A 24,317-nucleotide genomic window follows, 5' to 3' on the forward strand; every position below is an offset into this window, starting at 1 on the left:
CTCCATAGTCTTTTTTGTTAGTGAGTTTGTCAAGAGGTTAAAACGCTGTCAACTGCATTTGTTTACGGTAACAGACTCAAATTTCCCACCATTTCAAATTCAGTGGTGACACCACATACACCACAGACACAGCAGCTAGTGCACCTGGGTGAGAAAGCTGCACACTAGTCATGTTAGCTGCTAGTGAACCCAATATTTTAGCATTGTAGCATATTAGCTAAAGTGGCCCCAATGTTTAAGCAAAGTAGCATATTAGCTACTAGTGACTAGGGAACATTTTTGCAATGTAGCATATTAGTGAACCTAACATTTTAGCATAGTGACATATTAGCTATTAGTGAACCCAAAATTCTAGCAGAGTAGCATATTAGCTACTAGTGAACACAACATTTTAGCATAGTAGCGTATTAGCTACTAGTGAACTCAACACTTGGCCATATCCGATATTCTGAATTTTGTGTTTAATCAGAGAGCTGAACCTGTTTTTCAGGTTGATCTTTCAGCAGGTTTGTATACAAGAAGATTATCACACATACCTGTAAGATGTGATATGAAAGGTCAATACTGTATGTGTTCACGCAGTGTTCCAGTACTGTACCCCACATACTTTGAATGCAGCTTTGCAACAGTGACTGTTCAACTAACCTGCACCTCCTTAGTCATGAGTTTCTAGGGTGGCGCAGTTGAGAAACAGGCAAACCAAAACACCATGAAATGCCGGGGAACTGAGAGAGGCCTGTTGGGCTGGGATGTGTAACTGATCCCCGAGTCCAGGGAGTCAGTGGCATTCAGCAGAACACACACACACACACACACACACACACACACACACACACACACACACACACACACACACACACACACACACACACACACACACACACACACACACACACACACACACACACACACACACACACATACCTGTAGTCTGGCGAAGCTCCTCACACAAGCTGATGTGGGGGAACTGCAGCATTTGTTTCCATTTCTTGCTCTTTCCCTTTCTGTTCCCCCCACCACCTAGAAAGCAGACACCCACCCACACACACAGGAAATCAGTTAAGGAGCACAACCACAGACACACACACATACATTTATTCACATACAAACACATTCATGTGCCCAGCCAGATTTATACATACACAACCATACTTTAACAGGTTTCTTTAACAGGAAATGTGAGGTGCTAACAAAGGTCACTGATTGATTTCCCAGGGAGCTCACAAAACGATGTATACCTTACCTGTACCTATACTATAAAGATAATGTAATCATTCTACTCTGTGTATCCTCTGTGTACATCACTGCAACTGAACTGCTACAGGGAGACATTCACTTGGCGTTACTGTATTCTGTCATTGTTCATTTCGTTTAAACATCCTTTCCCTCATGTGTCTCATAGAAGGGAAAGTACTATTAGCAGTCGGAATAGTGGCAGTAAGGAAAGTATTAGCAGTCGATAATAGTGGCAGTAAGGAAAGAACTATTAGCAGTCGGAATAGTGGCAGTAAGGAAAGAACTATTAGCAGTCGGAATAGTGGCAGTAAGGAAAGTACTATAAGCAGTCGATAATAGTGGCAGTAAGGAAAGTACTATTAGCAGTCGATAATAGTGGCAGTAAGGAAAGTACTATTAGCAGTCGATAATAGTGGCAGTAAGGAAAGAACTATTAGCAGTCGAAATAGTGGCAGTAAGGACAGTACTTTTAGCAGTCGGAATAGTGGCAGTAAGGAGAGAACTATTAGCAGTCTAAATAGTGGCAGTAAGGACTACTATTAGCAGTCGGAATAGTGGCAGTAAGGAAAGAACTATTAGCAGTCGGAATAGTGGCAGTAAGGAAAGAACTATTAGCAGTCGGAATAGTGGCAGTAAGGAAAGTACTATTAGCAGTCGGAATAGTGGCAGTAAGGAAAGAACTATTAGCAGTCGGAATAGTACCAGTAGGGAAAGTGGTCCTATGAGATTCTACTTAATGATCACGCCACTTCTTAACCATCATTGTTACAACTGTTTCTAAACAGGAGAGTGATTCTATTTCAGAGCTTGTTTGACCACAAACTTAATGCACTGGGATAAACATCTCAGTAAAAAATACAAGGCTACACAGCACGGACGTCATACACAAACTGCGTAGATGGCGCCTGGATTCTGACCCAGTTTTGGTCCGGATGTGGCCCAAATACACTGATCCCAGCACCGTATCACCGTGGGTGAATCGAGTTAAAAGTAACAAACAGAATGCAGACTTGGCAAGGGCAGGCAAGGGCTTGGTGAACAAACCAAACCTTTGTGAAACGATCCTTTGACACTTGCGGAATTAGCCGTGGCCTCTCTGAGGACACTGAAGAGACTTCTGCGGTGAGCCTCAAAAATGGTCATTTTCCTTCCCTGTACTTTCTTTCCCACACACACTCTTAATGCACAGCAGCTCAATGCTCTCTTTCGCTACTGTGCCCACAAGAGCACTTACTCCTAAGCAGACTGACCCATCCTTAGAGAGGAGTGTGTGTGTGTGTATGTGTGTGTGTGTGTGTGTCTGTCTGTCTGTCTGTCTGTCTGTCTGTCTGTCTGTCTGTCTGTCTGTCTGTCTGTCTGTCTGTCTGTCTGTCTGTCTGTCTGTCTGTCTGTCTGTCTGTCTGTCTGTCTGCATGTGCATATGTGTGTGTGTCTCTCTCTTCATGTGCGTATCTTACATTGAACCCCCTGATCCACGCCCGAACTTGGCCACATTAGGGGCAGATGTGTTCTTGAGTCCTACTGCATACAGTACGACAGTGGCTACAGAGGCTGATGCAAAAAAGCTATTCAGAGTTCGTCTTTAAACCAGCCACCGCAGCACAGGAAACTAAAAAACAAAAACAAACTACATTTTTTTTTTAAATAGCTTACAAGGAAAATTCAAGTGTTTACACAAAGGTTAGCAAATTCAAAGGGTGATGATGCAACATTGTGCTCATCCATTTGCAATTCAAAGGCAGGCTGTCAGCAAAGAAAGACTGACAGCACATGTAGAGTTGCATAGTGGGAAGTGAACGCAATGCAAATACCACGCTGGGGTGGGGGGGGGGGGGGGTGTTGGGGGGATGTCCGAGGAGGGTGAATAGGCCCAAAGACAATATGACTGATCTGCCAGAGACATCTGCAGGGGACCCTGAGCAGTCCCTCAAGTTTTTCATAACATTCACGAAACAGCTGGATCTCGAACTGTTATCTCGTTAAAAGTTAAATGAACTACTTACAAATTTTTATACTCTGCCTTGCATTCAGTTATGAAATTGTAAATAGTGTTCAAACATGATATTAAACAAGGCATACTGTTTGTTCACTGCATCCAACTGTTTATTTAGCCATCCGTCTTGCATGGAGATTGGTCTACTGAAGGGTAGCCTAATTTGAGTGAGTGGAATAACTAAGCTGAGGAAGGTTAGGATGATCATGTTTTGTGTTCAGTTTTCTTGAAACAATAGTACAGGATTACTAATGATTACTGTTCTGAATATTAACAAGAGCTTGTGTTTTTGGAATAGAGTTCAAAGGTTCAAACCGAGGCATGGCATTTGATTTAAACTTAATTTCAATAAAATTCTAGTATGGATGAAATTAAGTTTAAATAAAACAGAAAGGATGGTTGCGAAAGTTCTCTGAAATTTCTGAAACCAGATGACACATCTAAATCCATTGCATGAAGTGAAGACCTAAAATCACACAAAAACCAAAAATATTGAAATACTACTACAATTTTTTTGGTTAATTACTCATGTAGGTAATCTGCCTGACGTATGGTTCTTATGTCCCATTAATCTATTTTCCAGTATATGTGGAGTTTTAGTGGGGTTGATAGAGAAACAAAAATGTCAATTTAATTTTGATCGCAAAAGAAATCACACATAAAATCATCAGAAGGACTGCTTAATTTGTCCTACTCTCGTCCCTCCCTGGTACATATCCCTATCTTTCTGATAGTGTCAGAGTCTCGTGGGATCTAGGCCAGATGAAAGCCAGATCTCGGAATCAGGCACTATCCAAGGAGGACCCAGGAAACCCCACACACGGAAACCCACACACCGTAGGTGGTCTGCTGTAGGATGCAGCAAGAAAGGGGAACTGGATGTCCCTGTAGACAGTTGCTTATGGTCACCATTCAAGCGAACGGCAAAGAGCGAGACGATGAAGAGGAACAAAATAGAGTGAGCAGACTTTCAGTTATCTGGCCCGACGTTGCTGTGGTGACTGTGTACAAAACACAACACAGACAACCCAGCATGTGTGAGATAGACAGGCATATGGACACTATCAGGCGAGAGGGGATGGCGGACCCAAATACAAACACAGACTCTTGAGGGACAATAAACAACAAGTGTTTTCCCCAACTTAGGTGAATTCACTAAAAGCAACCACCTGGCATGCAGTGTTAGTGAGCATGTTCTTCCTGACTGCAGGACCTCAATCTGGGCGTCAACATGCCAGCCTAACCAACATGCTGCAGCTCCATTTTGATGTATGACAATACTACATGTATTACCGCTTGGACAAGGCTGTCCCTCTCTGTGCTGGGCTAAATTGTCTGTACGGTTTAATTAAGGGAAGCCTGGCTGACAAGAGACACGCCACAGCAAACCTTAACAATCACACACACACACACTTCCTGTTGTTGGGCCAACTGAAGGATGAAACTTACAGCTTGACCTTCAACTGTGCTGGGGCCAGTAAACGCGATGAAAAGACACAAGGTGTATGACTAAAGCCACATGTCAATATTACATTTGTAAATCACAAATTTGGCTTTTGTCATTCATTTTTTTATGCACAAATCCTGCTGTGTTTTGCTGTTCTTCAAACACATTAACGTCAGAGGTTTCACTTCTGCTTGTGCTACACCAGAGCCATATAGAAATACATCCGTCTTGAGTAGTTCAGAGCAAAAACTTTCGACTCAGAAACACCGTGTAGTAATTCACACAGAATCTCTAGCCTAAAAGAGAACAAGTTACAATGTTTCCCATTTAACCTCATACTGTACAGTACACATTAGATCAAACGTGAGGTAAAAACGTAGCTACACTGTTACATTAAACAAACCTTCAATTATTACCACTGCGATGTGAGGTATACGAGTCGGAATACATTCGTGCTTTATCTCTGCACCAGTATACTAGGCTATGAATTTTGATTCAGTGTATACAGAAGGAATTTCAAAGTAATGAACACGCGACAGTCCCAAGACCGTTACACCTGCTGCAGGCTGGAGGAAAAACATGGTTTACGAGATCACCATGATGAAACTACAGGCAGAGCCTGACGCTTCTATCGCAATTCAATTTCACGATGCAAAACCTAATATCATCGGTTGTCACCGTACCCAAACGCCGTCTCCGTTACCCTGGATAGTCAAATAAACATATCGCTGTTGTCGACTGGGTGGATGAGTGCATCAATCAGAGCCGTATTCACTCATAATTACAACCTTTCTGAACCGTTTCAACACCGATCTAATTGTAAAAATGATGCTATCGAAATGCACAGGAGCAGTCTCAGCTGCAGTAGCGTACACTTGTCTGACAGTTCCATCTTTCATGCTTGTCCATTTGGAACGTTAGGCTGGTCTTATATCATCTAAAAACGAATTATCAAGACATCGATAACAGGCCTAATCGCTGTAACGTTTTATGCAATTGTTAGAATATAATGTCTGCAACTGTCATCTTTGGCCTTGGTTTCCTCTGGGAATCCCCACGTTTTGCAGCTGGACGATACGGTTAAAAAGTGTTGATGTCAGCCGAAACGCTGCCCTGAAGGTTCGTCGGCTCTTACCTTCCCTCGCCTTCAGGAGGACAGTGTTGGCCACGATATTCTCGAGTTCCATGGTTTCCTGGGGTTGCAAGCACCACAGGCCCAACCTCGTCGCCGGGTTGGCAGTGAGCGTGTCCTCCCCCACTCCCCCCCACGACGGAATATAACCCTTGAATGACTCTCCGCTTCGCCGTTGTGTTTAGCTCTCTTTTCTCCGCCCCCAAACTTCAACGTAGGTCGCTGCACTTCAAAATGCTCCACCCTTTAACGCTCCGCATTGGCCAATCCCAGCTGTCCAGAGCAACCCACCTGAAAAAGTAAACTCTTTGGCGTACGGCCAATCAGAGATCCTTACTGGTGCGCCTGTCAATCTAGCCCATGTTCTTCAAACCATGAAGGGGTGAAAACTGAGAGCGAGTGGATGTTGAACGGATGTCATGTCGTACTGAACACACCCGCCGTTTTAATACTCCCAGTGAAACACCTACCCTGGACTGCTTTGCCACGCCCAATACTTCGTGTGTAGGACAACATTTAACGTGGATTATTATACTATAGAGACATCTAGAGGCATACATCAGTCAAGTACAGCCAGACCATTTATCCCGTGCTCCATATGATTAGATAGAGAGATAAATAGATACATAGATAGATAGACTGGTCAACCAATCCTCATCAAAGGGTTATCAGCTGGACTGGTGTATTTAGTTATTGTTTGAAAAGTATGATAAATCAGATTGCTGTTGTAGCCTATTTCAATGGATGATTCACAACTTTGATGGAAGTGTCTTCCTTTGGTTGCCATAGCCACTCACTTGTCTTTGAACAGTGAAGTTCAACCTCTTCATAAGCAGCTAGCGAAACCGAAAGGACGTGGTATTTTGATATCCATCTCCCCACTCCTTTGCTGTTCCCTCAGAAGTTATATTCTCACTCTAAATGTTATACTGAAGTAGACCCAGCCCTAACACCTGGTGCAGATGGAATGGTTCACACATTTAAGCCGACCACTGATCTACAGTGTACTTTTTATTTTTTCAAGAAAATAATTTGTTAAAATTTGCACATGGCCCGTGTTGTCCCATGCCAGATTTTAAGTTTGAAGGGTGGCCAATAGATGAATCGCTTCATAGATCCATACGAAAATAACTGTCAAGCCAGAAGCAACATTTGACTAAAGCTTTATTATTGCAGCATGGGATGGTTGTGACATCTGCCATGACAAATGTTTTACACTGTTATGCCATTTTAGATTACATTCAACTTTATTGTCATTGTGCAGAGTACTGGTGCAAAGCCCATGAAATGCAGCCATGGTGGTGATGGGGGTTGTTCAAGTTCAATGATACTGGATGTTACGAAATACTGCCAGCGTTGCACAAGCAGCCGGCTTTTTTTTTGCTGGTGTTTCTGTGTCATAGTTACTTCAAATGCAAGGCATTGGAAATGTCTTTAAACTACTGCATGCAAACGTCTTAGAAGGAGATAACATAGCTACTGAGCCAAATGTCTACTGACAATGGGCCTCCTGTGCACATTTTTCAATCTTTCTCTCTCTTCCAGTAATTTTCTCTCCCTCTCCCTCTCTCTCTCTTTCTCTCTCTCTCTCTGTCTCCTGTTGTGTTATCATTCGAGCCATGGCTGTGAGTGACAGAATACCACCACCAGAGCCTTATTGATGAGCTAGATCATACTTCCCCATGTGTTTGGGCTGGAGGTTAAGACATGTCTACTCAGTTTGGCAAGAAAAAAGCACCATTCATTGAATATTTATAGGCGAACAATGTTAATGGTTAGTAAATATTGATGTATCTGCTGGCCTGTTTCAATTAGCGATTGCATTTAAAGTTTTAACTGGATATTCTTATTTCAACAGAAAAAAAAAAACTTTTTACCAATATGCTACACAACTGAAGTAGAAAACTTGTTTTATAACTGATTATAATATTGACACACTGACAGTGAGGAACTTATTAACCTTTAAAACATTTCTGGAACTGGAACTGACTAATCAACCCCAGAGTGACAAATAACAAATTAAATATGCTTTGTCTTGTCTTGGTAGGGAAGTACTGTATCAATGTCAAAATTAGCTTCAGCGTCACTTAAAAAAGCAAAAAATACCTTTTTTGGGCCTGTATATACTGTACAATGCCCTATGTCTCTGATCCTTGGTAGTGGGATATTTTTTCTTTTTGACTGAAGATAGGCTATTAGCTTTACAATAATTTAATTAGGTAATTAGTTTGGGTAATAGTAAGATTATACACATGAATACCATCTGTGGTGGGCAAATTTAAATCACTGCAGGCCTATTGGTCCTGACCTGACTCTTCGTTTGCATACATTTGCATACTACTCAGGGATGGGAAGTATAATCGATACATGTATTTAACTCCAAAATAGTACTTTTGAGTTTTAAAAATACAGAGAATACGTCCGCAAAACTATACATGATGATGTCACATGTGGGCATCTGCATGCCTCTTTAGGATAGAACAGTGTGCTAAGCCCTTGTCTGCTCTGACACACACACACGTGAAGCATTTGTCTTCTCTGATTCAGTGCAAAGGTTTACAGTCCAAGCCAAAAGAGCTGCTCAACAAAAACTGACTTAAAAGTGACAACATTTGTGTTTGCTATGGTGGCACAGATGTCACCGGCATGTAAAGCATGTAAAGGACAAAGGCATTTAACGTTTTTGCATTCTCTCCAGGCTATATATAGCTTGTGCATATTATGCATATAAATATATATATGTTTGTATGTATGTATACATAGGCCTATATATATGTATGCAGATTATACATTTTTGGATGCAAATTGTGTTTACAGCTGTGGTCGCCGCATCGTTGTTGACGTCATCAGCATGCGCAGTTCGACAATCGTCACGTGATCCTAACACACGTGTTATCGTGTCTACACCAGCTTTTACTTTGGTCTGTGTACATTAAAGTGCTGCAGAAACAATGCCGAAAGCTAAGAAGTCCTCCAAGGGTAAAAAGTTTGATTACACTAAAGACAGAAAGAAGCTTAAAAAGAAGTTAAGGAGGAAGCTTGCACCGACTATTGAATGGTAAGATATCTCTTGTGGCTAACATAGCTAAATTAGCCCTTCAACGCTGTTCCACGTTAGTGTGTTTCTGCCCACCAGCTGCGATCTGTGGTTTCTTTGGAAAGAAGAAAATGCTGTTAGATTTAACAAAGTCGGTTATTACATGTTGCTCTGAGGTTATTCCTTTCTTTTGTCTGAAACACTTCAGCTCACGTGTAAGTACTTGGATAGCTAGCCATGAAATTAACTATCATTAGCGGATAGTGCGATTGAACTAACTTACGTTCACTGATGTTTGTTCCTTATGGATTGCGTTATGAAATAACAGCCCGACACAGTTATTGAATTTTAGTTTAGGTATTAACATTAACTTGGCTGAGCGTTCACCTAACATTAGCCGTGAAGTCAGCTTACAGCGCACGCTATCGCCTTCTCTTGAACCATATTGTAACGTGAACATTAAGAACAGCCCCGTCTGTCACGTGGCTCTAAGTGAGAGTGACTATTGACAAGTTACCCACTTTTAACATTCAAATTGAATGTTTGTTTGACTGCATCCGTAATTGCAAATCATCAAACCAATTAAAGAGGGCTTAGCTATTTGTTCTCATAACGGCCAGAAGAGGTCAGTGAGAACAAGGGAAAGACGTGGGTTTTCAGTATGAAATGGCCAATGACGGAACATTTTTAGCTGACTTTTACTTTAACTGACAAATGTCTTGTAGTTCAGTTGATGAATACCTGTCATTACCATTGCCATGTAAACGTGACATGTCTCTATCTCTCTCTGTAAAGTGCACAGATCAGAAAAGCTTGGGATGACCGGAAAACCGTTCAGCAGAACCTGAGAGATATGGGACTGCAGCATGACTCCAAAACTGTACTGCCCATTCACCAGCCTAAGGTAAAAGCAGTCTGCCGAACCTTAGTACACATCTGAGTAGGAGTCATTGAACATTTGAACACTGAAACTTTAAAGGTTTTCATGTAATGTTTTGTATTGATTGATGCTTGTATCCCCAAATGGATATGGAGCTCAGTCATTATTAGGTGGCTGCGTCATCTGATTATAGTGCAGCTACTAGCCTAGTTAAAGGAATCAAACAAGATTCCTCTTCCTCCACAAACATTTGAATTTAATATTTTAAATGATATGTTGATACTAACGGTCAGGGTCTATGTAAACAAACCACATATTGTATTTGGTAACTTGCCTAATTACTGCTCTCCTGTTGTATTGTTTTACTTCTCTTGGGTATTTAGATGTAGTATTTGAGAAGTATTGTCTATGCTGTTTAGAAAAGGCCCTCATAGATTTATCTGGATTTTGTACTCTAGCACACAAAAAGTGAAGCAATGGACGTTGAAACGGAGGATTTGCTGGTGGTGAAGCCGTATGTGGTCAGAGGTAAGACCCGTCTGCATTTCTTGTACTTTGGGCCGTAGGGCACCGCCATACTCAGACTTCAGTGGCAGTCAAGAAGTGCATCCAGTAAAGACGTGCAAGTCATTTCTTCTGAGGACAATTTTGAACATTTTCATTTTGTGACATTTTGATTTGTTTCCAACAAGACTTGCTTTAAATGTGAGTCCTGCCTGTGACTCAACGAAGGCATTGTGTGGTCTTTGAATCAGCACAGCTTGTCTGAACTCTGCATTCACCATGCGTTGGATGGGCTTAGAGATTTCTAGTAGTAGGACATCTGACATAGAGCCTGTTGTATTATACTCCCTCTGCTCTGCTAGGCCTCCAAGGTTAGACGCTTCAGGATGAGGAGGGAAGCCATCCCCCTTTCTCTTGTTTAGAACACTGATCGTGTGTGATGGACATGTGTGGTGTTGTGTGGAACACCTTACTGAAGTGTATTACCACTGATCGTGTGTGATGGACGTGTGTTTTGTTGCATTTTGTTTTGTTGTTTATTACCACAGTTCTGCTGGAGACAGGCACTGGATATCAGTCTTTCCATAATTGTAAGCATATAGATTGACTCTGTTTTTTGTTTGTTTGTTGGTTTTGTTTTTCAGACATGGAAGCCCAAGCAAGTATCCCAGTCGAGATCATCAAGACCCTGTCCAGAGATCTGATGGAGTACGCACAGCACATGGTTAAGGAGCATGGGGAAGACTACAAGGTAAAGCATGCCTTGCCCCGTCTGGCGGTAGTAACAGGCTACTACCTTACTTACCTAATACCCATTTACTACCAGGCACTGGGGAAAAACAAGGGGAAATGTTTTTGAAGACAAGATGATAGTGGCGTAAGCGATTTATTTATTATTTTTTTTACTTTTTGTGTTGATTTTTGTAATAATATAATGACGATTCGAAAATCATGACCCATCCCAAGTATAGACCCTCTGTACAGCTTCAGAAGTTGCTTTTACATCTGGATGATCTGAATACAGGTGAATTCTGGGTAATCGTGTAATTTGTCATATCAGTCTGTTGTGGATAGTCAGTATGGATCTGTACTTTTAGGCTAATGTGCATTTTTCTGCAGTTTCTGGTCATAGTTAATGCCATACAATGTCCATTGCCCCCATGTGACATTCAACATGGCACGTATTTTTAAGTTAAAGTAAACCGATCATCGTAACACATGTGGCGCTTGCCCATTTTTATTTTTAGCAATCCTTTTTAGACACATGCTTGGCTAGTTGTTTTTTGAGCTTGGAAAGAGATGGGTTTTGTTTTTAAAAACAGCTGTACCCATGTGTCTCAAACAAAAAATAATTTGGTATACAAGCCTTCGGCCTTTTGTTAAGTGGTTTTCACATTGTTTCCGTTGACGTCCATCTCCATTTGTAAATTTGTGTTCCCTTGAGAGCTTTTTTTAACATATATAATTTTTATCAAATCAATCGTAATCAAATCGTTAGCTTGTGAATTGTAATCGAATCGAAGTATTCTGTGCCTATACTCAGCCCTAAACAGTGGTCAGCTGTGTCTGTTTTAGAAAGAGGAAACCTTGTGGGTGGTGATTTGGTGAGCACAGTCCGTCTCTTAACCCCTGTGTGTTCCTTCAGGCCATGGCGAGAGATGAGAAGAACTACTATCAGGACACACCGAAACAGATCAAGAGGAAAATCGAGGACTACAAGCGCTACCACCCGGACGAGTACTCTGTCTTCATGCAGGCCCTGAAGCCTTAAGATGCTGATGGGGGGGGGGGAGAAGACGAGAGGCACGCAGTGGACTTTACCTCTCTCAGGGGGAGGCATGTCATGTCTCTCTGAAGAGTTCAACTCCATCAATACATCCCTCTGTCCTCTCAGACCACTGGTGTAGACGGCAATGAACATGAATGAGTGACTGTCTGTTTATTTTTAAGCGGGGATGACACTTTATCGAACTTTGTTGTTGTTGTTGTTTAAATAAGCCTAGCGTAATAATTGAATCTCGGATTACGGTGGCTCTATTTTTTATTTTGTACTTTAAGTTTGGGCTTCCTTTAGTAATGTGTGTTTCAGCAGTAAATCACCCCTCAATAACCATTGATTCCAAAGCAGAGCAGTTCACTCCCAACAGTTAGAATAATGCATTCTGGTTAATGTAGTTCTGAGATTAAAATGAAGAAATTATATTCTATGTCGTCTCATTCCCTGTGTAAATCCCAAACCCCTGATGGAGAGCCGTATGCTGTGGAAGAGATATACTGGGATTATGCTTTGTGTCTTTAACACAGTGGGATGGAGAAATCCACCCTGGATCGATGTAAGGAGATTACTTATTTCCACACGGGGTAAGACTGAATGGGGTTGAGTGTTTCTGCCTGCCTGTGGTGATATACATTCGAATACATCAGAGCTGGAGTCTGGGGGCTTCGGTCTGTCACTGTGGACTCCACACAGTAGAGTGTGCGCTGTGTGGGGAAGAGTTTGCATATGTGTAATGTGTGGTCATTGTGATCCGTGCAATTTTAATACAAAACTGTGCAGATGACGTGTTTGAGTATTTTATTTATACATTCGGGGATGTATACACCCATACAAGACAAGTTCACACATACAGGAATAGTGATTTCTGAAATGGAAGTATACCATCAGCTCCAATAAGTTATTTTCCTCAGTTTCAGAACAGAGGATGTAAAATGCTCTGGGTTTGTTTAATAAAACGACGTGTGACTGAAACAACATCTACTGAGCAAACACTGTTGTTTACTCCGCAGGCAGTGTGGGTACTCCCATATGCATACACTCAGGGCTGTATCTCACATGCTCCCTGTGTTTCCAGTCTGTTTGCTTATCTGAGACACCGGGACGTGTATGAACTATACGTGCTCTCCAGAGCGTTGACTGTTGACCTAAACAGGATGCTTTCTCGGGCAGCCCAGTTTGTTGATCGCGTCGGTTACACGGTGAACAAGCATGGAATGCGAGTACTCACTGGCAACACGCGTCTGTTAGTCTGACGGGTATAATCCACGCTCTCTACGTCTCCTTATATGGATGGGGTTCAACACACGTCTGGTAGTCTGACTGGGATACAATCCACGCTATCTCCGTATCTCTATATGGATGGGGTCCCCCCCTGTTTTAAAGGTGTATATTTGGGTGTAACACTGAAAATAAGACCCATACACTGCAGCTATCAGGCCATCACAGAGCCAATCTGAACAATGTTCAAACCATTCTAAATGTAGTCTCTTGAACTGCACAGCACAACTACATGCAGGCGAGTTAAAAACAAAAGAATGTCGCCGCTGTCTATACTGTTTACCAGTCTTTCAGTTCAACCCTTGCCTCGGGCTACCTCATAGCATGCTTACAGCGTGTTGGTAGGCAACACACCGCACTAGAGAAATGTGCCAAAAACACCAGGACCCGGCACGCCTTGTCATAGGAACAAAGCACATTTTTTATTTATTTAAAACACAATTCTAGTTTGTCAACCTTAAAGCACAGTTGATATCTTCAAAGTTTAAATATAAACAAAAATAAGACTGTCATTCTGCCTCAGGTCAGCTTTCAGGCAGATTATGTAAAGCAACCTTTTACTGATGACCTTTAACCTCTGTCTGTCCTTAAATGAAACCGTCCATACAGAGGCATGCATCCAGTGAACAGTTAGTTCATGTCCTGTGAGTACGTGACTTTCGTAATCTATGTTCAAACACCCAATGTGAAAACAACAGAGAATGTGTTCCTCTCAGATATCCGATCATATACAGTCGTATGCAAAAGTTTAGGCACCCCTCTGAGGCTGCATGATAGAGTAAATTATCTTCACCAAAAAAGATCACAGTGGTGTAATATTCATTTTCTAGTTAACACTGAGTGCTGGGGTGTTTTCCAGACAAAGATATTTAGTGTAGTAGTATTTAGTTGTGTGAAATTAAATAAAATTTGAAAAATAGGCTGTGCAAAAGTTTGGGCACCCTAATAATTTTGTTGATTTGAATACCTGTACCTACTCAATGCTGATTAACTGCAACACATAATTAGTCTGATTAGTTTGTTAAGCCTTCAATTCCATAGCAAGGTGCATCCAATCATTAGAAAAGGTATTTAAGGTAGCCTATTGCAAGTTGTCTCTTTGATTCTCCTCTGAACAGTGGCAACATGGGGGCATCAAAACCACTGTCAAATGATCTGAAAACAAAGATTGTTCAGCAGTATGGTTTAGGGGAAGGCTACAAAAAGTTATTCCGGAGGTTTCAGCTATCAGTTTCCGCTGTGAGGAATGTTATTAAGAAATGGAAGGCAACAGGCACAGTTCTTGAGAAGCCAAGAGAAATAACAGAGAGGCAAAGGCGAAGAATGGTCAGAATGGTCAAGGACAACCCTCAGACCATCTCCAACGACCTGCAAGGTCATCTTGCTGCAGATGGTGTCACTGTGCATTGCTCAACCATTCAGCGCACATTGCACAGAGAACAGCTGTATGGGAGAGTGATGCGGAAGAAGCCTTTTCAACAAGCAAGGCTCATTTTGGAACAAAGTGCTGTGGACTGATGAGACAAAGATGGAGCTATTTGGTCACAACAAGAGCATGGAGGCAAAAGAACACAGCATTCCTAGAAAAACACTTGCTGCCCACAGTAAAATTTGGTGGGGGGTCCATCATGCTGTGGGTCTGTGTGGCTAGTGCAGGAACTGGGAATCTAGTTAAAGTTGAGGGTCGCATGGATTCAACTCAGTACAAGCAAATTCTTGACAATAATGTTCAAGAATCTGTAACAAAGCTGAAGTTACGGCGGAGTTGGGTGTTCCAGCAGGACAATGACCCGAAACATTGCTCCAAATCCACTAAGGCATTTATGCAGAGGAACAACTACAATGTTCTGGAATGGCCATCCCAGTCCCCAGACTTGAATATAATTGAAAATCTATGGGATGACTTGAAGCGGGCTGTCCACGCTAGGCACCCATCAAACCTTACTGAACTGGAGATGTATTGTAAGGAAGAATGGTCCAAAATACCTAGTAAATATTAATGTGATTTTTCTGTTGGGGTGCCTGAATGTATGCACCTGTCTAATTTTCTTATGATGCATATGGCATATTTTCTGTTTATCAAATAAACATTTCACTGCTAAAATATCACTGTGTCCATGAAGTATTATAGTATATATGACAAAGAAGTTCCTGATCCAAACGCCCAACAATTTATAGATGAAAGTAATGGAGATTATCAGGGGTGCACAAACTTTTGCATACGACTGTATATATATATAACATTGCTAAAACTCTTGCCACTCCCAATATGTTGTGTGTCAGGTTGCAGGGTGATGGATGGGCCTGTCCCCATTTTACATAAGGAAATGTACAGCGTGTGAAGCCCCAAACATGTGACATGTCATTCACTATTACAATATATACTGTCATTAACAAAACATTTGTTTTAGGCTCAGTCTTCATCTATTTTACAAAGACGTTTGTAGAGATTCTACTGCAGTGAGTGCAAAACGTTACAGACCAGCGTGTTGTTATCGACCCCGGGCTAAGTGTCATCCTAGAACACCGACCACAGCATGACAAAGGGGCCTTCTGTTAGCACGGCTGCGTGAGTAGACAGAAAACAACTTAAACGTGTCACATGAGGAACAGCTCTCTTCAGGCTCAACCAAAACCGGCATAATCCAGACATTCCTGACTTGCTTGCGGCAGTTCTGGCTTTCGTATCGAATCGAATTTAACAAGCATGGCCGATTAGTTCTCTGTAGTTCTCACACCTGCAGTTTAAACATGCCAACAACAAAGGCAGGGAAACCCTACTTGGGACATGATATCTGGGGCTTGGATTAAAGACAGATCAGGGCCAGATTAGGCACAGGTCAAGGCATGTCGGAGCTACATCAGGGCAACATCAGGGATTGATCAGGGCCTGAATCAGCTGTCGTCTGGTAAATCTCTACTAAATGCATGAAACTGGCCCCTCATTTCCAGAAAAACAATAGCTTCCGTGTCAAGTAAGAGAGGACAAACAGTGCAGTAAAACATGAAACCTCGCTGCAAACTACCTAGCTCAGTAAAGTCTATTCAGAGAACAACATCAGTGTGTTTTACAGTGCTCTATAAAACATAAGTATACAAAGATAAAAACAGTCTCTCAGTAGATGCTGTGTTGTTCTCTCTCTCCCCCCCCCCCCCCCCCACACACACACACTCACACTGTTTAATGCTGTCTTGTGCATCTTTCTCCTCCATTTGCTGCTACTCACTAGGGTAGGCTACCTCTACTAGAGCTCTGCGTGTGTGTCTGTGTGTGTGTGTGCACGTGCGTGTGTGTATGCCTTTGGACATTTAACCTCTGGCGGACCAGTGGCCATGACGACGGTCTCAGACCAGCTTCAGCAGAAGGTCCTTGAAGCTCTGCAGCCCACTGCAGCCGGTCTGGGCGGGCATCAGGAGCAGCTGCCGTGTGTCGCTCATGCTGGCCAGGGAGAGGGCATCGTGCAGGTCGGGCATGCTCACCGCGCCAGGCTTATCCTGAGAGAGATAGAGGGGGGAGAGTGAGTGTCAAACACGCTTACACACACACACACACACACACACACAAAAGTGAGAGTACAGTGACAAAGTGTTGTACAAGTCAGGCATGTATATATACAGGGTGTTATCACACACACACACACACACACATACATACAAACACACAAAAGTGAGAGTACAGGGACAGGATGTTGTACAGGTCAGGCATGTATATACAGGGTTATCACACACACACACACACACACACACACACACACACACACACACACACACACACACACACACACACACACACACACACACACACACACACACACACACACACACATTGTCGTGCAACTGGCAAAGCAACAAGTAACGAGCAAAGTCGCCGCATGAACTAAAGCTAATTTAATAACATGGCAAAATCATTTAGCTAAATTAATAGCATGAGCACGATCCTCAGCACAACGCTCCCATTTAGCTTATGTGCGACGGACTTCGCTCATCTCTCATTGCTTTGCTCAAAGCCTGTCAATGAAATTACGCCCCCTTAAAGCATAAACACACACACACACACTTCAAACTCCTGAACCACTCCCACCCAGTCCCCAGGATTGCCTGACTCGAATGCCTGATGTGGGTTTTGTATTAGTAATATCCATCCCTACAGGAAATGGCAGAGGTGTTTGGGGCAATCTTTACATTACATAATGAATTAATTCCACAATAGTGGTAATTTGTCCTCGTCATGTTCTGATATGGCTGTACAGTAGTTTAATAATGAAAGGTTACCAGGGTCAAGCCCAGATATCCTACTGAGAGCCGGGCCTCGAGGTCTCTTACAAAACTACTAACAAGCCAAGACACAATCAAAGCTGGGTTACAGTGAAACTTCACTCACGTTTTCGTCACTGTTGACTTGAGAGTGAAAGTGAGCTTGGACTCTGAAAAGAATAACCTCTTTCACAAACTCCATCATGCCGACCAGAACGTACCAAAAAAGGACATGAATGGTTTTGCAATGGAATGCAATGATTTGCATTTGATGATGAAATTATCAGACACAGAGCAGAATGATAAGCAGACAAGTGCATGTGTATGTAGGGTCTTAGCTATGTGTGTGTGTGTGTGTGTGTGTGTATGTATGTGTGTGAATGTGTGCGTGCGTCTGTGGGTGTGTGTGCACGCGCATGTGTGTATGTGTGTGAGTGACTGTGTGTGTGTGTGTGTGTGTGCGTGTGGGAGTGAGTGTGTGTGTGTGTGTGTGTGTGTGTATGTGTCCACCCTTCCTCCTCCAACTCACCTGTTTGTTCCCCAGCACCACGACGGGCAGCTTGGCGTTGGCTTTGAGGAGCCGGTGGAGCTCACTCTTGGCCTGGGGCAGCCGGTGTCTGTCTGACGAGTCCACCACGTACACCAGCACATGTGTCTTTCGCAGGTAGTCCGCCCAGTACACGCGCAGGTCCTCGCCACCTCCAACTGCAGAAGGGCATTAGGAGGGGCATTAGGAGGGAGGTGCACCAAACACCACCAGAATACTTAAAAGAACTTAAGAAATATGGATGGAGAACTCACGGCTCACATGAGGAGAACAAAAATCTGTAATCGTTCAAAAACAGGTTTTGAATTAGTCGCTGACCACGAAGACCAGGGCAGAGAGGGACCTTAGTGTGTTTCATTCGTGCACTAATAGCCTTTTCACGCACTGCGCTCGCGTTGCACAGATGAGAGGGATTCTAATGGGTCTGGTTTGTGTTCAGTGTGAGAGCTCTCTCTCTCAAAACCAAATAAACGCAGATGTTTCAATCTCTGCATCAGGCAAACACATACCACACATTTTTTACTCAACAACATGCTTATAGTCTACACAACGTATAAACCCACACTAAAATTCTCACAGATGGACTGTGGGTAATTATATATTGGAGATGTGTTTGTGTGTGGGAGTGTGAAGTGCACATTGCCACATTCTTAACTCGCATCACAGCACACCAGGTGCGGTTGCCAGGTGCTTACAGGCAACACAAAGACCCTCCGGTAGGTTTAATTACTCAGCGTTCCAGAGTAGGATTTCAGTTTTTGCCTGTTGAACAGTGCTGGCAACCTTACTTGTATGTCTACCAGATTCATGTTTTTTGTATTTATATTCAGTCTGCTTACTAGCATATGGTCCGGTCCTCTATTGGCCACTGGCTATTTAATGACCACCACTCAACAAGTGCCCTCAGGAGGCGACACCAGCACTGATTGCACAGCTTAGAGAACTCAGGCGCTGGGACTCGGCAAAATTGGGAAATTCTATTTGCACGAGTGGTGTTCAGCCTCATCGACGTGAGCCGTGGATAAGACGAGAAATTAATGAGCTTAATGGGAGCAATTGAGGCCAAGGCTCACCACAGTGCCCCCGGCTGAATTATTCATTACAACAGAAGGAGAGAAGAGAGAGAGCAGAGATGAAGAGAAAGAGAGAGAGAGAGAGAGAGAGAGAGAGAGAGGGAGAAAGAGAGAGAGAGACAGAGAGAGACAGAGAGAGAGAGAGAGAGACAAGGAGAGGGATGGTGAAAGTCAGAAAGACAGAGCAGTGGTTAGATAATAGGTGATGGGGAGGAGAACACAGTGAGAGAAAGGGAGTGAGCAATGATATATTCTGGTAGACAGACAGAGAAAGAGAGAAAGAAAGAGAGTAAGAGAGAACAAAGAGTATCTGCAGCCTTCCCACTGGGGCTGCCCCCTATCCCCTTCCCCTGTGGCCCCTGTGGCCCCTGTGGCCCCGGCCCTTACTCTCCAGGAAGTCCAGCTGGCAGAGGGGTGTGTTGAGGCGGACGAAGTTGAAGCCCCGTGTGGGCTTGCAGTGCTGCCCCCTCAGAGCTGTGGCCGTTTCGCCCGAAAGCCCCTGAAGCACACTGCTCTTCCCCGCGCCGTCCAAACCCAACACCAGCACCTGCCTCTCACGGCGCTCCTCCTCCTCCTGGAGCGCACACACACACACACACACACACACACACACACACACACAAACACACACACAGCACAGCAGAGCACAGCAGTCAGTGGGGATCAGGGTGTGTATGGGTGTTCATGCTTCTGTGTGTCTATGTCTGTGTCTATGTAAATATACAATCATGTCTGTCTATGTGCATACTGGCGCACACATAGTTCTGACAGTATTTGCATGCAATTACACACAGATGAGGAGTCTTTTTTTTTATTCAGCCCTACCAATAAATGTGATCAAAATGTCAACAAAAGTCCACTTCAGAAAAAAGACCCTGTCCTCCAAGTAGCTGGCTACTGCCTCTAACGTGTGTGCGTGTGTGTGTGTGTGTGTGTGTGTGTGTGTGTGTGTGTGTGTGTGTGTGTGTGTGTGTGTGTGTGTGTATGAGCTGGACTGGTGTGTTTCCATTTTGTTTTGTGTTTTACACTGTGTTCGCATGTCAGCATCAGAGTTGAAGTGGTAAATTCTGACAACAAATCCTACATTGTCTACTGCACCTTTAAAGCTGTTTCGGCAATAACTGCACATATGTGTAAAGACACAATTAATGTATAATCAAACCATCCTAAGCCAAACGTTAAGCACTGGTAAGACTCGTTCAGCTTTGAAAGCTATAACTTGTGTCACACTGCCTTGTCGTCGTCTGCCATGGCCTATTTCTGTACTACATGAGTGATCTATTCTACATGAGCGCGGCAAGAAACTAATTATTATACAGTCCCTAGACACCAAGCGTTTTCACGCAGTCACAACAGGTTTATTTGCATATGCATGCCCACAGCAGATACCCCATATATGTGTATGTTTTTACATTACCCATGGGAATGGAATACTCAGAAAAACGTCAGATATTCTTGCCATTAAAGTTAGAAAGAAGTCGTTGTTCTGTGACCAGGGTTTCTGGTGCCCAATGCCCAAATAAGCAATCCTACTGCATTCTCCAGCACAGCGTCATTCAATGCAAGACATCTGGAGACGACGCGCCTTCTGTCACATTGCAGATAGCTTATGTCCATTGGCTCTACCTTTGTCAAATAAATGAAGCATTTAAATGTTTCATTGCGATGTTGCGCTTACCATTTAGAAATGGTTCATTCACTTATTTCGGTCGGTGTCGGACTGGCTGTGTTTTCCTTCCGTAAACACCCTCAACATTTTTGAGAAGTTCCTTACATGGTGGCTGGTTTATGAAATGGAAAGTGTTCAAAACAGTGCGCAAAGCACTCACCTCTTGAATCGCGTAGTACTTCACTTCTGGTGTCCATATTTGTCTCTTAAAAAGATGACTTAAGACGATAAACAGTGCTGAACCAAACGCCGCCACCGCCGCGGTCAGGGCGATGGATATGTGCCGGAGCAGAACCATGTGTCACAGCTGGACCGCGTTGGCAGAAAGTCAGCTCGGAATGCCAACAGCGAGCTTTCTAACCGAGGGTTGGTGAGACTATCGGTTCACGTGACCCTCCCTTGTTTGTGTTGATATATATGAGGCGCTCTGACATCAGAGAAAAGAGAGCTGGAAATGTCTCCAAGCTAAATGGACCTGATTTCTATAAGACTCAACTATTTACGAAATTGTCCTCACTCAATTTTTCATCAGATTCATCTTGTCAGCCGGTCCTTATCATCTGTTAGACTGAGTGAATGGTCTGTATATTTCACGACTGCTCTAACTCGCTCACATGGCACCCAATGCTTTCCTACAGCCGCGACATCTCAGAAATGAATAAAATCGCTGAGCATAGGCTTAATAAATGGTAAATGAAACTGCGCTGAGCAAACACACACACACACACTGTTCATTGAAGGGCACCATTAGATGGCGTTATTTCAATATTCATTGATATGGCGGGTTGTTGCAAATGCCCCGTATAGCCAAAATAAGCTTAAAGCGCTGTGTGATGTGAGATAACGTTTATATTGATGGTTATTTATATAGACCTTACGGGTGGACTATTGGTGACATCAATTGGTAGCAAATTGGATATTATTGGTACTCAACTGGTCTGGCCTTGGGACCCACAATGTCCAAGGATCCATAAGTTCCCACCCACATAAAAACCATAAAATAAGCATAAAAATATAAACATAAACATAAGGTCTACTGCTATCCCTGCATTCACAGCACATTTGCCAGTCTGACATCAGATACATTTTAGATAGATTTTTTTTTACTAAACTGAGTTATCTGGGGACAACTTGCCTCACCTTTTGCCCAACTTAATGATTCAAACGTCACGTTATATTCTTTATCAAATTAGCATGTGACTTACATTAACTATGTTATACGCAGTTTGTGGGTAAAGAAATTAAAGTACGCTTGTAAAACGAGCTTGTAGTTCTTTTTACATAAACGACAGACAGGCTATTATCAGAAACTGCCTGGAGGGTCATAGGCCAGGGGGCCAAGAGACTGGTTGCATTTACTACGAGCACTACGGTCATCACCTGTTTGACGTAATTGATCCAGCAGCATCGCGACTGAGCCGGAGTACATGGAAACTACGAGGACTTAAAGGAAACCCCTACACCAAAGGACTTACCCGTTCACTAACTTGTTGTGGAATTAATCGAGGGATTATTGTGAAAAGAAGAACTCCTGGGGATGGTGTTTATAGACGCTACGTGATTTTTGAAGCAATTCTTTTGAGAGAATCTTAGAATGTTGTGGAGCTAGCGCGCTAGCCCTGATGTCGTCTGCTAAACATGGTGGCCAAACAGTGGACGAAAATCTAGAGAGGGTTTTTAAATATTCAAGAAACGTTGTTGTCACTGGTGGAATTGTTGATATGGGTTGCGTTGATTCTTCTCATTGCGATATATTTATGGGTTCTTGCTACGCTAAAATTAAGTTAATTCATGTTATAAAGCATTAGCTAACGAGTGCAAGCTCGTGCAAACGCCGCTTTAAAAGTTACTGCTAAGTTTGCCCATCGTTGATGACTGAACTAACAGTAGCCCACGTTTGCTTTTGGATACGTTCAGTATCCGTCAAATCGAACTGTAGTGTTTTCACATCCTCTCGCAACAGTGTTTCATATGTCATCGTTTGCAACATTGTACAATTCGACTAGTGGTGATGCGTCGATGTGTCTGAGGTAGCCTAGCCTGATACTGGAGCAAAGCGCAGGTGCACAGGAAAAGTTACAATGGAAACTGTTCCGTTATTAATGGTGTCTTCAGATGGGAAATCACTTGATACATTTGATCAAATCATATCACAGAGAACATGCAACGTGTAGTATCTTTAAGAAAGGAAAAGGGGCTAACTGTAAGCCTGCATGGACTGCTATGAATGAATGCGTTGTAAATCAAACCCCTCATCTGCTCATAAACTAATTCATGGCACTGACGACTTCAACGCTGTTTTTCGACATCTGCATCAGATTCATCACAAAACAAGAGATCGTTGGACTTCCACTTACTCTAAAAAAGGTCCAGAGGAAATTACATGGAGACTAGTTTGACATGCCAAGGAAGGAGTTACCGTTGCCGGAGGGTTGGGAAGAGGCCCGAGACTTCGACGGGAAGGTCTACTACATTGATCACATCAATCAAGCGACAAGCTGGATCGACCCAAGAGACAGGTGAGTTCGCCACACACACACACGGCTCGTAACGCCAGGGCAGTGACCACTGTGGCACTGCCAGGGTGGTGTGTATTTGTTTGTGATGGGACATTTGCGAAATGCACCTTATTACAATTAGATTACAATGTGTGTGGCCTGCGTGTGGTAATGTTATGTCATGTTGTCATGACTGTCACAACAGATATTACAGGTACCACACCATTTGTCCCGTTAATGTTGTCCCGAATGCCAACCGCCATGACAACATGACATAACATTACCACACGCAGGCCACACACACTATGCATATATATTTGCTTGTGCACTACACAGGAAGATACTTTCTTCTTACATTAAACATATTGTCATAGGACTATTTGCTATCATCTGATGTAACAAGCCTAAATCCCGAGTTGTTGTACCAGCCTGCAGACTGTTTTCAACTCTTGATCGTAGTTGCAGCATGCACCCCTTTTAACCAATAACTCAAGACGGCCGGACTTTGAAACAAAATCACTCTGTTGGCCTAATGCTCAAATTCCTCAGATTATTAAGACTTTGTAGGCTTTGGTTTTAAGAAAAATTCCTTGATGGGCCATTCAACATGGACTGTGCAGTAAGAAATGGTCTCATACTCCTAGTCAGAGTGTTGATGGTGTTCATAAATGTGACTAATATTTATCAAGCTATCTATTAACAAGTCAGTTTGTATTGGCAGACTTTATTTTGTGAGGTAGATGTCTGTGGTTATGGGACTGTGATGTGTGCTGTTTGTGATGTGTGCACTCAGATGTAGTTTGGTTGCTGCTGTTTACCACAGAGGCAGGCAATGGAAAATCAGCCAGTTTCTCCCAACTCTTTTCACTGACAGTGAGAGGGTTGAAGTGCAGGACCTGCAAACTTTAACCAAGCGGGTGAAAGTAACTGTTTGTGCCTTTTGGAAGTGTAAAGGCCGTGTCTGTCCTTCAGCAAGTGTCACCGATTCTTCT

At 43.0% G+C, this 24,317-nt stretch overlaps 4 protein-coding genes across 4 annotated transcripts in view; 2 read left to right on the forward strand and 2 right to left on the reverse strand.

The window, feature by feature from the left end:
- grk6 (G protein-coupled receptor kinase 6) overlaps positions 1-6,153 on the reverse strand; it is a 42,745-nt gene extending 36,592 nt beyond the window's left edge. The window contains exons 1-2 of the mRNA XM_012840125.3: positions 5,812-6,153; positions 925-1,020 (exon numbers count right to left, since the gene is read on the reverse strand). Of these exons, the coding sequence (XP_012695579.1) occupies positions 925-1,020; positions 5,812-5,863 (148 nt within the window). The 5' untranslated portion in view covers positions 5,864-6,153. The remainder of the gene's footprint in view (positions 1-924; positions 1,021-5,811) is intronic.
- A 2,500-nt stretch (positions 6,154-8,653) lies between these two features.
- nop16 (NOP16 nucleolar protein homolog (yeast)) lies at positions 8,654-12,787 on the forward strand. Its single transcript, XM_012840104.3, has 5 exons — positions 8,654-8,866; positions 9,641-9,749; positions 10,184-10,253; positions 10,874-10,980; positions 11,875-12,787. The coding sequence occupies exons 1-5, from the start codon at positions 8,760-8,762 to the stop codon at positions 11,998-12,000; spliced, it is 519 nt and encodes a 172-aa protein (XP_012695558.1). The 5' UTR covers positions 8,654-8,759; the 3' UTR covers positions 12,001-12,787.
- Positions 12,788-14,159: 1,372 nt separating this feature from the next.
- arl10 (ADP-ribosylation factor-like 10) lies at positions 14,160-21,567 on the reverse strand. The gene is made up of 4 exons (XM_031572235.2): positions 20,988-21,567; positions 19,546-19,732; positions 18,068-18,243; positions 14,160-16,779 (listed from the first exon to the last, which is right to left on the reverse strand). Exons 1-4 carry the CDS (start codon positions 21,123-21,125, stop codon positions 16,630-16,632), a joined length of 651 nt encoding a protein of 216 aa, XP_031428095.1. The 5' UTR covers positions 21,126-21,567; the 3' UTR covers positions 14,160-16,629.
- Positions 21,568-22,090: 523 nt separating this feature from the next.
- Positions 22,091-24,317, forward strand: part of wwc1 (WW and C2 domain containing 1) — a 35,341-nt gene continuing 33,114 nt past the window's right edge. The window contains exon 1 of the mRNA XM_012840117.3: positions 22,091-23,346. Within this exon, the coding sequence (XP_012695571.2) occupies positions 23,228-23,346 (119 nt within the window). The 5' untranslated portion in view covers positions 22,091-23,227. The remainder of the gene's footprint in view (positions 23,347-24,317) is intronic.

The sequence above is a fragment of the Clupea harengus genome, chromosome 8, assembly GCF_900700415.2.
Source record: "Clupea harengus chromosome 8, Ch_v2.0.2, whole genome shotgun sequence".
NCBI classification, from domain to species: domain Eukaryota; kingdom Metazoa; phylum Chordata; class Actinopteri; order Clupeiformes; family Clupeidae; genus Clupea; species Clupea harengus.

What these genes read in the sequence shown, in the direction of transcription:
- nop16 (XM_012840104.3), top strand. Translation starts at nt 8,760, where the DNA reads ATGCCGAAAGCTAAGAAGTCCTCCAAGGGTAAAAAGTTTGATTACACT. An exon ending in CTTGCACCGACTATTGAATG is followed by an intron (nt 8,867 to 9,640) that starts GTAAGATATCTC and finishes CTCTCTGTAAAG; the next exon opens with TGCACAGATCAGAAAAGCTT. An exon ending in GAAGCCGTATGTGGTCAGAG is followed by an intron (nt 10,254 to 10,873) that starts GTAAGACCCGTC and finishes TTTGTTTTTCAG; the next exon opens with ACATGGAAGCCCAAGCAAGT.
- arl10 (XM_031572235.2), bottom strand. Translation starts at nt 21,125, where the DNA reads ATGGTTCTGCTCCGGCACATATCCATCGCCCTGACCGCGGCGGTGGCG. An exon ending in AGTACTACGCGATTCAAGAG is followed by an intron (nt 19,733 to 20,987) that starts GTGAGTGCTTTG and finishes TGTGCGCTCCAG; the next exon opens with GAGGAGGAGGAGCGCCGTGA. An exon ending in TGGTGCTGGGGAACAAACAG is followed by an intron (nt 16,780 to 18,067) that starts GTGAGTTGGAGG and finishes TATCTCTCTCAG; the next exon opens with GATAAGCCTGGCGCGGTGAG.